General features: G+C 48.5%; 1 protein-coding gene across 1 annotated transcript in view; it reads left to right on the plus strand.

The window, feature by feature from the left end:
• RAB20 (RAB20, member RAS oncogene family) overlaps positions 1 to 8,119 on the plus strand; it is a 28,375-nt gene extending 20,256 nt beyond the window's left edge. Inside the window, exon 2 of the mRNA XM_016204145.2 lies at positions 7,072 to 8,119. Within this exon, the coding sequence (XP_016059631.1) occupies positions 7,072 to 7,607 (536 nt within the window). The 3' untranslated portion in view covers positions 7,608 to 8,119. The remainder of the gene's footprint in view (positions 1 to 7,071) is intronic.
• The last annotated feature ends 4,938 nt before the right edge of the window (positions 8,120 to 13,057 follow it).

The following is a 13,057-nucleotide window of genomic DNA, read 5'->3' on the forward strand; positions in this document are numbered from 1 at the left end:
GCCTGGATGTGTCTTTGGGGCCACCACTCAGCCCATTACAGATGGTAGGAGACTTTAGAAACCCTCCCTTATTTCTTCTATTACATAATTTTAATCTGCAATGAAAGACTTTTTTCCTTTTTAAATTAAATTTATTTTATAGGACAAAAAACACATATAAAAATAGAGAAGAAGAAGAAAATAACTTCAACCCCCCCTCCCCCCCAAAAAACCAATCTAAATGTATTCCTTGTCCATTCCCCATCTCCCTGTCCTGTGCCCACCCGACACCAATAAGAGGTGTTCCTGGATATCTATTTCAGAAATCATATCATCCCTATGGTTACGGTTTAGCTGCTGAGAACCTGGCAGGAGAGGGCTTGTGTGCTTTTGTGGAGTTCGAGCTTTATTTTGAAGCCAGCTAGGAGGTGCCTGGAATCATGTGGCAGGAGATTTACATTATTGAATCTTCACTTAGAAAGAGAACTGGCAGGCTAGTGAGGAAGGCAGACGGGGGATACTTCATGAAGAAGTGACCAGTTTGGGCCAAAGTGATGCTTGCGGTTGCTGAAAAGCCCTTCCAGGTCACTTCCCCTCATTCCCATGGAGCTGGTGGCCAGTGTGGCTGAGAGGCGTGGCCTGGCACTTACTGTGGTCCTGTGTGCTGGAGGTGGGGTCCGGGGCGTGACCCAGTTGTGAGGCCCGGGGAATGCCTGCAGGGTGGGTGGTGGGCCGCGGTGTCCCAGGTGGCTGTGGGCAGGGGCTGAGGGGGCATTCTCTCTTTACGGAGAGTAGGTGCCTCCGTGGAGACGTCTGGAGATGGAGAAGCAAGAGGGAAGACAGGCTGCCCCACCGTCTGGAGAGTCTGGCTTTCATAGCAGCCACATTCCCAAAGGGATGTTTGCCAGAGAAACGAGTGAGCAGCTCCAAGTGGGTTAGTTGGGAGAGGGAGGAGAAGAGAGACGGGGTGGGGGTGGAGAGGAATTGGCTCTCATGGTTGTGGGTGCTGGCAAGCCTGAAATCTGTAGGGCAGGCTGGCAGGCTGGAATCCCACGAAAGAGCTGATGTTGCAGTCCTGTAGGGTCAGCAGGCTGGAAACTCAGGCATGATCCTTTATAGCTCTGGTTGTAGTCTGGGGGCAGAGTTCTTTTTTCTCCAGGAAATCCCAGGCTCCTCTTAAAGTCTTCATCTGATTGGATGAGGCCCACACACATTATGGAGGGTAATCTGCTTTACTCAAAGTCAATTGATTGCAGATGTTAATCACATCCAAAAAATACCTTCATGCAACATCTGGACTAGTTGGACTACACAACTGAGGGCCACGGCCTGGCCATGTTAACACATAAAATTAACCATCAGACACAGGTACCAGAGTGGTGGCAGACTCACCCACTCATTTACTGGAACCTCTGTGTGAATAGTACATTCTTAGGTGACATGCTCTTGCCCCACTGCTTCTTCAGTTTTCATATACTGGTGGAGTTTGCACATACCTGCTGCTGGCCCCAGACAGCCAACTCCTTTTTTTTTTTTTTTTTTTTAAATATATCTTTATTGATTTCAGAGAGAGGAAAGGAGAGGGAGAGAGAGAGATAGAAACATCAGTGATGAGAGAGTCTTGATCGGCTGCAGCCCACACCCCGGGCATGTGCCCCGACCAGGAATCGAACCCCGATCGCCTGGATCCCAGGTCGACGCTTTAACCACTGAGCCACGCCCGGCCGGGCCAGACAGCCAACTCCTTTAATCACCCTGGGAGTACTCATGGTTCTTTTTTCTTATTGCACTAAAAGAGTTTTAAACATCTATTCTTTGCAAACGTTTCTGGAGGTAGTTGTTTCCATGGGCCATTCTCTAACCAGGTTCACTATCAGTTTAGAAATACATACAAGCAGATGGAATGTTCTAGACCTTGCCCGTGACTGTAAACTTGACTCAAAACTCATCAAACTGCAAAATAGAACTAAAGTAATTTTTCAAGTAGTATTTATAGTGCTGTGGTTGGAACTTGAAAGCATGGAAAAGGGATTTTATTTCATTTAAAAAAAAATCTCTGCAGGGAATCATACTGCAGCTTGCTCTGTGCTGGTGACCCTGTTTCTGTGTGTGCCCTGAAGTTTCCACTTGTTCCCAGCTCTGCTTCTGTGAATCTTAGTCTTTTCTTTCCTCATGTTTTGACATTGATACTTTTGTGAGCTCCCGTCCAGTGAATGTTCTGGGTTTTGCAGGGCGTTTTGAAAGTTCCTCTTTCTTTCAGAGTTTGCAGTTACATTTCCTGGTAGACCTTACTTTTCAACTTAATTAAAATAAGAAACATTCCGATCCTCCCATTGTGAAGCTGTCTTTTTGTGATTCTCCCACTTTCACTGTCCAAGTTGTGATCTTCACCTCTGGCTGCACCTTCTATTCACCAGGGGTTTTAAAAAATGATTCTGATACCCATGCTCTCGTCAGAACCTGATTAGTGGGCTCTGGGATAGGGGGTCCAGGCATCAATATTTTTAAAAAGTACCCCCCCATATTTAGAATGTGCAGCCAGTGTCGTAAACAAGATTTCTGATGGCTGTACCACCCATTCAGTTATTTTAAATCGTTGCAACAAAAATGTTACAATGCTCCATGTGAAAGGCTGGTTGTCTTTTGTTTTGAGGATGGGGAGAGAATAAAAGAGAAGGCGAGTGGACACTTTGTCTTCACTTGTCCAGCAGCCGATTGGGGTTACTGTGGGCTGCGGACTTCTGTACGGCAGCCACCCAATAAAGTGCCCTGGGAATTGGGAAGAAGGTCATTCTTTGAAACCAAGTCTCATAAAAATAAGGAAGCTATAGGAGAGTGGTCAGCTGTAAAAGTGACCAAAAGGCCCTAGGAGACAGTTTGCAAATGTGCTGATGAAGAGACACAGGATACAGTGGTCCTGGGATGGTGGAGTATATCCTTAGGTTTGGACGGAATCTAATTCGTGATTTATTTAACAAACATGCATATTGGGTGTACCACCTGCCAGGCACAGTTCTAGGCAGTTTACCTATAGAAATTAGTTCTGGTTTCACAACCATCCTTTGGTGGGTACTGTCTACATTTTGGTGATGAGAAGCTGAGGCACAGAGAGTTAAGTGATTTGCCCAAGGTCACACTGTGGGGATTTGGATGCAGGAAGTCCATCTCTAGAGTTGGCTCTTTATGGGTTGTTAGACCACAGACTACCTGGTACCTGGGGACAGTGTCCTGGCTCTGGGCTTCACCAACCTGATTCTGTGGGCCGCTCCCTGTGCCTCAGTTTCTCCTGTATTGGTTATGGGTGGATAACAGATTATGTGATTTAAACAGCAACTTTTACTAACTCTCTTTTCCGGCTATAATATGGGACTCTTCAGCTCTTACTTCCTTTAGTTATTATGATTTCTCTTTGGGTTTTATTATTACTTGCTCTTTAGTTTTTTGAAGGCAAATCAGACATTTTTATCTGGAAAGGAAAACTATTTTAGGCATAGGCACTAACACAGTTGCCTTTTTGTCCTCAGTAAACTATGTAACGGACTTGGAAAAATCCTCCTGGGATAGCTGGAATGCCACTTTCCCCCCCTTGATCACTCTTGTGAAATCTAGTGGGTGGGAGCTGATAACATTTTTAGCTGTTGGGAAACCTTAGGATGCCCAGATCGCTATATATTCAATTAGTGCCTGAAAGAAAATTCCCAGCTCTGTGGTAATGACGGGGAAGCATTTCTTTTCTTTTTAACTAACACTTGTTATTGCCACGTATGGAAATGTCCTCATCGTCTTCTGCCATGGGGGTCCTTGAAGAGATGGGAGAAGACTGTTTAATTTCTGTCTGTTGGCGTACAGTGTAATTTGACATGCAACTTATAATTAGATTAGCAGGCTTAGGGCTGACCTGCTATGGCTGTGTTAAAGGAGAGGAATTTTGTTTTGCGGGTGATGAATTCCAGAGGATGTTCTGCTTGTCAGCAGGCTGACCCTTCCCAGCACCCGGGACAGTGAGCATGGTGGTTGTAAACTGGCCCTTGACTTTCACCTTCAGGATCTCTGCTGGGCAGGATGCATACCTCCAACTAGTGCCAAACCTGTCCGGGCCTCTGTTCCTCCGTCTCACCTCCACCATCAGATGGTTTGAGGACACACTTGGAGCTTTTTTGGAGAGGCAGGGAGCCCTGGCTTTGAGTCTGTGTCTGGATGAGGGAGAGGTCAGCTATCAGGTATAGGTGCATGCTAGGGCCCTTCTCCCAGGACATGGGCGTCTTTCTCAGCAGGTGGCTCTTTCCAGGGCTGGCCACGGGGGCTACCAGCCTGCCCCCTAATGAGGCAGTGCCACTTGGCCTGTGTCAGAATGTGGCCATGTCAGAATGATTGGAGTGGAACTTGTTTGTGTTTCTTGGCCAGTTGGCTGAAGATAGTAGTTTATTAGAAAAGCAAAGGACACTGTGTTTTATACAAATATATGTGTATAGGTATCATGCCTTTAATCCATGTTCCAAAGACCCAGAGACCAAGGGGTCTTCAGGTCTTTTGTGTCAGGGATCCTTTTGTGCCCTAGTGGTATGAGCTCATGATCTTTCTCTTTTTTCCCCCCATTGGTGCCCCCAGAGTGCTCTATGTATTTATTTATTTTTAACCCTCACCTAAGGATATTTTTTCCATTGCTTTTCAGATAGAGGGGAAGGGAGAGAGTGAAACATTGATTGGTTGCCTCCTGCACATGCCCCGACCCAGGCTGAGGATTGAGCCTGCAACCGAGGTATGTGCCCTTGGCCGGAATCGAACCCAAGTCCCTTCAGTCCATGGGCTGATGCTCCAACCACTGAGCCAACCCAGCTAGGGCTGAATGCTCTGTTTAAATTCATGCGCTAAAATACAGAGTTTCATCAGGGAACCAGGCTTCCTTGACAAAGGGCAGGTCTAACAGCTGTTGTGATGTTTAAGTTGTGATCTGCATAAATGCTTGATGACACAGTGACAACTGTGATGTGAATTGAAAGCCTCTGTTATTTCTAAAGGTGACAAAGCCACAGGTGTTGCTCCTTCATATCATTTCTGGTTTGTTGCCAACATGTATAAGAGAAGGAAATGCTCAATCTCAGTTAGAGGATGTTGAGAATAAAGATTGCCTTCTTTCCCCTTTCAAGGTCATGGGCCTCTGGGCTCTGTTTCCACTGTAGTCAGCAGCTGGGCTCTGTAGCCCAAACTGGAAAACTGCAGGCGGAGTCACAGAATGTCCTCAGAAACAGATTCTGATTCCAGTCAGGGTGAAGCTGTCGAAGATGCCCTAGAAATATAGCTAACTCTCCAAGGGACCGTGTGAGTGTAAGAAGCAAGCTTAGAACTGTGAATGCACAAGGCCCCTCCCAAGCTCCTCCTAGGAGCATGGATGTGCCCAGACAGCTTGGGTCCAGGATGGTTGTTCCTCCTGCCATTGAGGGGTACGGAATTGGATGGCAGAAGGAGGGCTGATTAATCCTGGGGCCTGGGGCGGCTTTGGGAGGGGGCCCCGTTTTAAGTGTATGAATTGCCCTTTGTGGAGTCAGTAAAACCATCTCCTACACAGTGAACAGGAGAAGGGGAAATGAAGGGGCCATGTGTAAAAACTTAGGGACACAAACACTGGTCAAACTTGGCCTCTGGAGACCAACCCCAATGAAAGGGGGCCACTGGGCTTGCCGCTTACCTGGGATCTGCACCTTTTAGCAGGTTTTCTAATGTTTTTGTTGTTGTTTTACATATATTAATACTTTTAATCATAACTCTGTGAGGTACTATTATTGTCTGTTCCATTTCGCAGAAGAGAAAACTAAACCCTGGGTGGTTAAGTAACTTGTCCAGGTTCACAGCTCCAGGCCTTCTGGTTCCAGGACCCATGCGTGCTCTCAACCACTGTTCTATACGTGCAGCTGAAAACAACCAGTCTCCACGTGGCGTCTTTAAATTCTTAGTTGTAGGACTTTCATTCAGCTAGATTTCAGGCAGCTCCGAATGATGATGGTTCTGTTGTTTAGCTGTCCTTTCGATGGAGGTTTGGGGGGATAAAAGTATTCAAGTGTGACGAAATTTCAGATCTTTGTGGGTTTAACACATCAAGGTGAGTCCTCCCGCCCCCTCCTCTTTCCTCTTTCCCTCAATCTTCAGTTCAGAGTAAAGGTGGGGAGTCGAGAGGCTGAGAAGCTGGCTGCAGGGTGTAAATGAAGCTTCTGACATGAATGAGCCTTCGACCATTTTGCAAATCAGACCAAATTGTTACAAAACAAACTAAGAAATCTTATGCAAGACAAAATTGTGTTTGTTTTTTTTAAAATAGTGGGGATAATTTGTGGTTTCACTTACTCAACACATTTATTACCACTGAATACATGGGACAAGTAAAACCAGCCTTTCCTACTGTAGAGAGACATGTATTAACTGCATAACCAAGGTGTGGACTTGCGATTGTGCTAAGTGTCTGAGCCAGAGCACAGAGCAAGTGTGAGGAGTGGGAGGGAGGGCGGTGATGGGACTGACCAGAGGCTTAAAAGTAATCTGGAAGGGGGTCAGGGACCCCCTGGAAAGTGACACGTGGTCAAGTGAATTGACCAGTGGCCTGCACCCAGGCAGCTGGACAGGAGCTGGGCACTGGGCAGTGCATGGACCTGTGCGGAGGCAGACTTGCTAGGGCCCTGTCAGAACAGCCGTGATGCTGAGATGTGGCGCAGACTGTTGTCAAGCATCAAGACCCAGCCATGGTAGGAGCATGCAAAAATAGGAACAGGCCAAACAATCTTTAATTAGAAGGAAAGTAGGGCACGGGTGTCTTCTTGGTCTTGGAGGTTAACTACTGTGCGTGACTGGGTTGTGTAGGAATTGCTTGTGGTGGGGTGGGCTTGCAGCCCCCCAGAGGAGCAGGCACTGCCGTTAGATGCTGCGGGGCCTAGGCTGGTTACTTCTTTCTGTGCACCAGTGTCTTGATCCAGCCCAGCTCCAGCCACACCTTCGTTTGGGTGACACTTCCATGGTCCGCCCGGGGGGTTCCCGTGTGGCGTGGTTGGTGGGTGCGTCTGAGAGGAGAGCGAACCCGCATCTTTCTTTCCTTTTCCCCCACAGGGCGGGAGCAGTTCCACGGCCTTGGCTCCATGTACTGCCGGGGGGCGGCAGCTGTCATCCTCACCTACGATGTGAACCACCCGCAGAGCCTGGTGGAGCTGGAGGAGAGATTCCTGGGCCTGACCGATTCAGCCAGCAGCGACTGCCTCTTTGCCATCGTGGGGAACAAGGTGGACCTTAGTGAGGAGGGAGCCTCGGAGAGCTGCGAGAAGGAGGGTCACAGCTCCGGACCAGGTGGTGGCCACGGCTTTGCGTCACCCAAGGCGCCCAGGCAGGTGCGGCTGGAGGAGGCAGTGGCTCTTTATAAAAGGATCCTGAAGTACAAGATGCTGGATGAGAAGGACATGCCTGCTGCTGAGCAGATGTGCTTCGAGACCAGCGCCAAAACCGGCCACAACGTGGACCTGCTGTTTGAAACCTTGTTCGACATGGTGGTGCCCATGATCTTGCGGCAGAGAGCCCAGGGGCCGCCGCAGACCGTGGATATCTCCCCTTATAAGCCACCCAAGCGGACCAAATCTGGGTGCTGTGCCTGACTCTCAGAGGTCCCCTGACCCCCAGTTTACACAGTTGGCAAGGAGTGTGACGAGCGAGCTGTAGTCAGGAGCATAGAAAGTCAAGGAGTTGCTTTGTATAATTGCACACGGAGGAGAAGATCCGAGTGGAAATGACAGCTAGTTATTAAGAGGAGGCCAATGGGAATCATGGCCTCTGCCTGCAACACTGTGTTGGGAGGTGGGAGCTGCAGGATCAGGGTTCCTGGAGACTGTTGTCCCTAGCTGATCCTTTTCTGAAAACCTAGCCTGTGATTGAAGGTTGCCTTGGGGGGTGTGTGCACCTGTCTGAGCACCTGTACGACTTTTATGTTCGTTGTTCTCAGATGTTTCTCTTCACTGTGATTTATCTTTGGTCCTTTCATTTGGAACTTGTATCTTGATGGCTCATAAAGATTCTTGACTTGTTAATTTATACAAAATCAGGAATCACTGTTTTTATATTGGTTGTAGAAGCGTGAACTATACATATTATTAAAGGATCTTCAGAAGAACTTTGGTGTGGAGGCTGCATTGATTTAGACTTTATTTTGTGTCCCTGGTGGACCCCTTGCTGGGGGCTCCAGAGAGATGGCTGTGAGCTTAAGGAACTTCTGTCTTTAAAAGCTGCATTGGATCCTTACAAATTCCAGCATATTCGCATCCGCCTAGTTGTCTTGACATGAATTCCAATAATAGAAGCAAAACTAAAAGCTCTTTTTCTGCTAATGTCAGCTTGGGTCACCCAGGCGGTTTCTGCATCAGAAACCCCTTTTCTGCTGGTTGGTAGGTGCATGGTTTTGTTATTAGAAGATACTAAGGCAGGGAAGCTGTGACACAATAGGTTTCGTTTTGTTAGAAATCTAATTGAGAGCATGTAGGCCAGACATGGGCTCTCTGTTTGGGAAAGGGGTGTCTCAGCCAGCTCAGTCCGTTATTACAAAATACAGACCGGGTGGCTTAAACAGCAGACATTTATTTCCCACATTTCTGGAGGCCTCCTTCTTGACGTGTCCTCACGTGGTAGAGAGAGAGCTCTGGTCTTTCTTCTCTTATAAGGGCACTAATTCTACCCTCATGACCTCCCTAAGGCCCCACTTCCAAATACCATCGCATTGGGGGCTAGGGCTTCATATGGATTATGGGGGGACACAAGCATTCAGCCCATAACAGAAAGCAAAATGAGGCAGAATGCTAGTGAGAAAACAATATTTTGTGAGTAGGGGTTTTTTTTGTGGGGGGTGTTCAGTAATTCTTTTGAGTGCCTGTGATCTCTGTTTCTGGGTCCTTCCAGGCTGCCTCCTCTGCTCCTGTGCGGTGCACCTTCTCCAGGTGAGTGAGCCTGATCTGGAAGGTGAAATGTGGCCACAGCCTCCGTGTGTGACTGGAGCTCCTAAGTTAAGGTGCCCTGTTTCTACAGATGACCTCAAGGTCTCATACTTCATTTTCACAACTGTAGCCGGTTGAAAAGTGAAAATGGATCAGTTTGACTGATTCATTACTTTTCATCGATTTGGTTTAATTTGCCATTGTGTGGGCAGAAGTTGTATTAATTTTCTGTAAAGTGCATCTTTGTAGTGACACAACTAGCAAACGCTACCCAGGGAGACCCAGGAGCTTGTCTTTGAACAACATATATGGAGGGAAAAAGTGTCCTATGAAATTACTTCATGCTTGAAGGCACGGCTGGCTGAACGCATTCTCAAGGACCTTTCCTCCTGAATGTTCTTTGATTCTCTTGCCCATCTGCTCTGAGCACCCCCAGCAAGTGTCCCTGACCGGGGAATTGCCCAGGGATGGAACATGCCCCATGAATGGCACTTAAGCATTTCACCCTTTATTGTTGCCCTAAAAGTAGGCTTCGCTCTGGGCTCTGTTCCAAGTGGACTTCAAATGCCAGCCTGGGCTCTCTCTCATTAGGGGGCTTGGTCCTCAGATCCAAGTCTGCTCATGGATTTCTGACCGTGACCTCATGTGGGTCTCACTTCCAATCAGGAAACCAGGTCAGTTCTGGGAAAGCTTCAGGCCGCTCAGCTGTGTGAGCCAACCGGTGGAGATGGAGGGGATTTCTCTGCTGGATGTGGCTTGAGCTGTTGCCCTCGAACATTCAACGCGGCTGCCCTAGGGCTGGGAGGGCACGGACAGCCCTGGGTTAACCTGCTGTGCTGAACTTGGAGTCACTGCTGCAGATTTTCACCTGAGGCTCTGAGGTGTCCTCATAAAACCCTTCTCAACAGTATCTCCCCGTTGGATGTTTCCTGGTGCCCTTGAGGCATCGTACCTGGCGGAGGCATCAGGGAAGTTCTGGGTTGGGTATGTTGTAACCTGGGTGGTGTAAGCCATGGTTTTCCCTTTTCCCAGGCTGTTAGGTTGGTTTCTTAAAAGTACAATTTTGTCCTTTCTGAACCTGATATCCTGATTTAAACAGCGCTGCCTGCTGTGCCAGGAAAATCCACTCACACAAATGTCTGGTAACCATGATACCTCCAGCATACAGTTTCCCTGTTAACAGAGGTGAGCCCGGGCTCAAAGCCAGTGACGTGGGTCAGAGAGATGGTTTTTGTCTACCAGAGAGAAGGGGAAATGAAAGCAACTTGTGCCTCCACCTCCATGCTCTGGGGTGATCCTGATTATGCAGAGTCATACTACGGATGACAACTACGGTTTGACCCTTGAACAGCGTGGAGTTAGGGCCACTGAGCCCCACGCAGTCAAATATTTGCATGTAACTTTTGACTCCCCCTAACTTAACCATTAATGGCCTTCTGTTGCCCAGAAGTCTTACCAATAACACAAAGAGCCGATGAACACATATTCTGTATGTTACATGTATTATATACTCTATTCTTACGATAAAGTCAGCTAGAGAAAAGAAAGTGTTACCAAGAAAATTGTAAGGGAGAGAAAATGCATTTACAGTGTTGTACATACTTATTGAAAAGACCCCGTGGTGAAGCGGACCCGCACAATTCAAACCTGTGTTCTTCAGAGGTCAACTGTAAGTGCTTTGAGGAAGGCAAGGCCTTGGGACCTAAGACCCTGTGTCTGAGAGCCAGTGCGTGGAGTGTTTGGAGGCAAATCTGCTCCACCTGTGGCTGGGGAGTTCCAGATTATACTTTATGTAACTTGACCCAGTGGACCTCGTGGCTTCATGGCCCTCCTATCTGCCCCCATTATGTCACCCCACCCTATTCCCTGAGTACTTTCTGTGCCCTGAAGTGGTCTCTGATCTTCCCCCTTCTCGAATCTGGACCCTTTGGACCTGGGTGGAGCTGAAGTGGGTGGAGCTGCTGGGCCTGCAGTGTTGACCCTGGACATGAGTGTGCTGCTGACCCGGTCTCCCTGTGGGCCTGTTCTGAAAGCTGCTGGACTGAGGGTGTCCCTTTGCAGGACCTTCAGAGCAAGTGACTGCTTAGTCTGTAAGTGTCTGTGTTGTTCCCTGTTCTCCGCTCCCTTGGATTGGCCTAGAACTCACGGGTACCTCCCTCAGGAGGAGGGTGTGGAAGGCACCTTTTTTGAGGCTGTGAGCCCTGAAACCCAGAGCAAGGAAAGTTGTGTCTAAGGCTAGAATCCACCAGTGGCTGGAAAGGGCCACACATCAGGTCTCACCCAAGTCCAGCCCCTTCCAGGTTAGGGTAGCCTAGAGCCTGACTTGGCTTCAAATGCCTCATTCCGTTTGCTGCTGTGTTGTTTTGTAAGGCCAGTTTGGTTGTCTAGTCCTCTAACCAGCAGATACCCACTGCCCAAGACAAGAGGAGCCATCCCTCATTTTATCCCCTCTTCCAGTTGTTTCCATTGGAAAAAGCCATGCAGACCTAGAAGCTGTCTCTTGGGGGCTAGTCTGACAGGCCCAGGGCTGCTAGCTTCTCCATGAGGTGAGCAGGGCAGGTCCTGCCTACCCCCCTATGCCCTCATCCAGGGGCTGGCTGCCTTGGGAAGGGTCACCATCACCTCCAGGATACACAGTGTGTGTCTCCAGGGGCACTTCCCAATGTCCTTGGCCTCACCCTCTGGAGGCCTCACTCACCCCTTCACTTCCTTGTGTGGCAGAGCAGCTGGACCCTGACCCCATATGATGAAATGGCCTCTTGGGAAATGGCTGCAGTTTTATAGCCAGTTTATGCCGTTACATGACCCACAGTTTCTGGGCCTGCCTCCACCCCCACTGCCTTATGTTCTTGACCTTGGCCATGGAAGGGAGCTCTGTGAGTCAGCCCTGTTCTGCAAGTGTCCCCTAAGAGTCAGTCTGCAGGTAGGGAGGGTGTCAGGAGCTACTGGGGTGTATGTCTCTCTAGGGAGAATGCTGGTGCCCTGCCCTTTGTGGCTCGGCATCTGACTCTGAAGTGTGGACCACACAGAGGCACCAAATCTAAACCAAGTTGAGCAGGAATCTTTAGGACAGTGACCACCTTTCTGTCTGCTCCTTTGATTGTGGGGATTGGAGTCTAGAATTAACAGCTGCCTCCATAAGCTTTGCGGAGCATCTTTCAGGTCCTGGCCTCAGCCTCTTGACCCATTTTTTTGTTACAGCTGTTGCTATGGAAACCAGCTGTGTACAGGTGTAGCTGTCTTGCATCAGCTTCATATGGTTTTCCACCCCGCCCCGGGGGATGCTGCAGGAGCCCACATGTAAGTGCTGATGGTCTTGGGCCACCCCTGACCACTGGGAGTCAGAACTAGAGAATGCAAAGGTCCCTTCCCAGCCTGGGCAGGGCGATCCGAGGCTGCTTCTGTGGCCTTCCTAAGTGGGTCCTTAGCAAGATAAAGCCCTAAATCACCAAGGGCAGAAGCCCCCTTAGTAAGGTGCCCTCCTTCCTGGCTTCACTCTGCTTAGGTCCCACTCCATTCCCTGGAATCATGTCCCCAAATAACATTCCTGTGCAGAGTCCCTGTCTCGGTCAGCTTCTGGGGGAATGGCAAGCCGAGATGGCTGCTCACCTATGTCAAATAACATTATCAGGTGGAATACTTATTTCATTAGGTCAAAATTATTCTTAGAAAAAGTTTAATATGAGATTGAATTTTAAAGGGTAAAAATAAATCCTGTGAGTTGGGTTCCCAAGGGTCAGCTGGGTTCCAGAAAAAAAACAAAGCCAGAAATATATCTTGAATACTTTCTTGGAAATACTGAGATTTGACTTGGGAGGTCAGGTTGGAATGAACTGAATGACTTTGGAAGTCCCTTTGTGAAGTACCCATCCCCCTAATTCCCACGTGTGATGGTTGGGGTGCTTTCTGCAAAAATGAATGCATTATAAACACAAAGACAGTACCCTGAGAATGCAATGACAATACCAGAGACTTGGGTTCCAGTCTAACGAAACTCAAGAGAATAGCTCCAGGGCCCAGATGCAGTGTGTGTGTGGGGTGGGTGGGTGGGATGGACCTATGCAGTCAGCAAATTTTGTGCTCTATAGACTTCAGAAAACTAAGGCAATCAACAACTAGGGGTA

This window comes from Miniopterus natalensis, chromosome 2 (assembly GCF_054644295.1).
Source record: "Miniopterus natalensis isolate mMinNat1 chromosome 2, mMinNat1.hap1, whole genome shotgun sequence".
In the NCBI taxonomy this organism is placed as follows: domain Eukaryota; kingdom Metazoa; phylum Chordata; class Mammalia; order Chiroptera; family Miniopteridae; genus Miniopterus; species Miniopterus natalensis.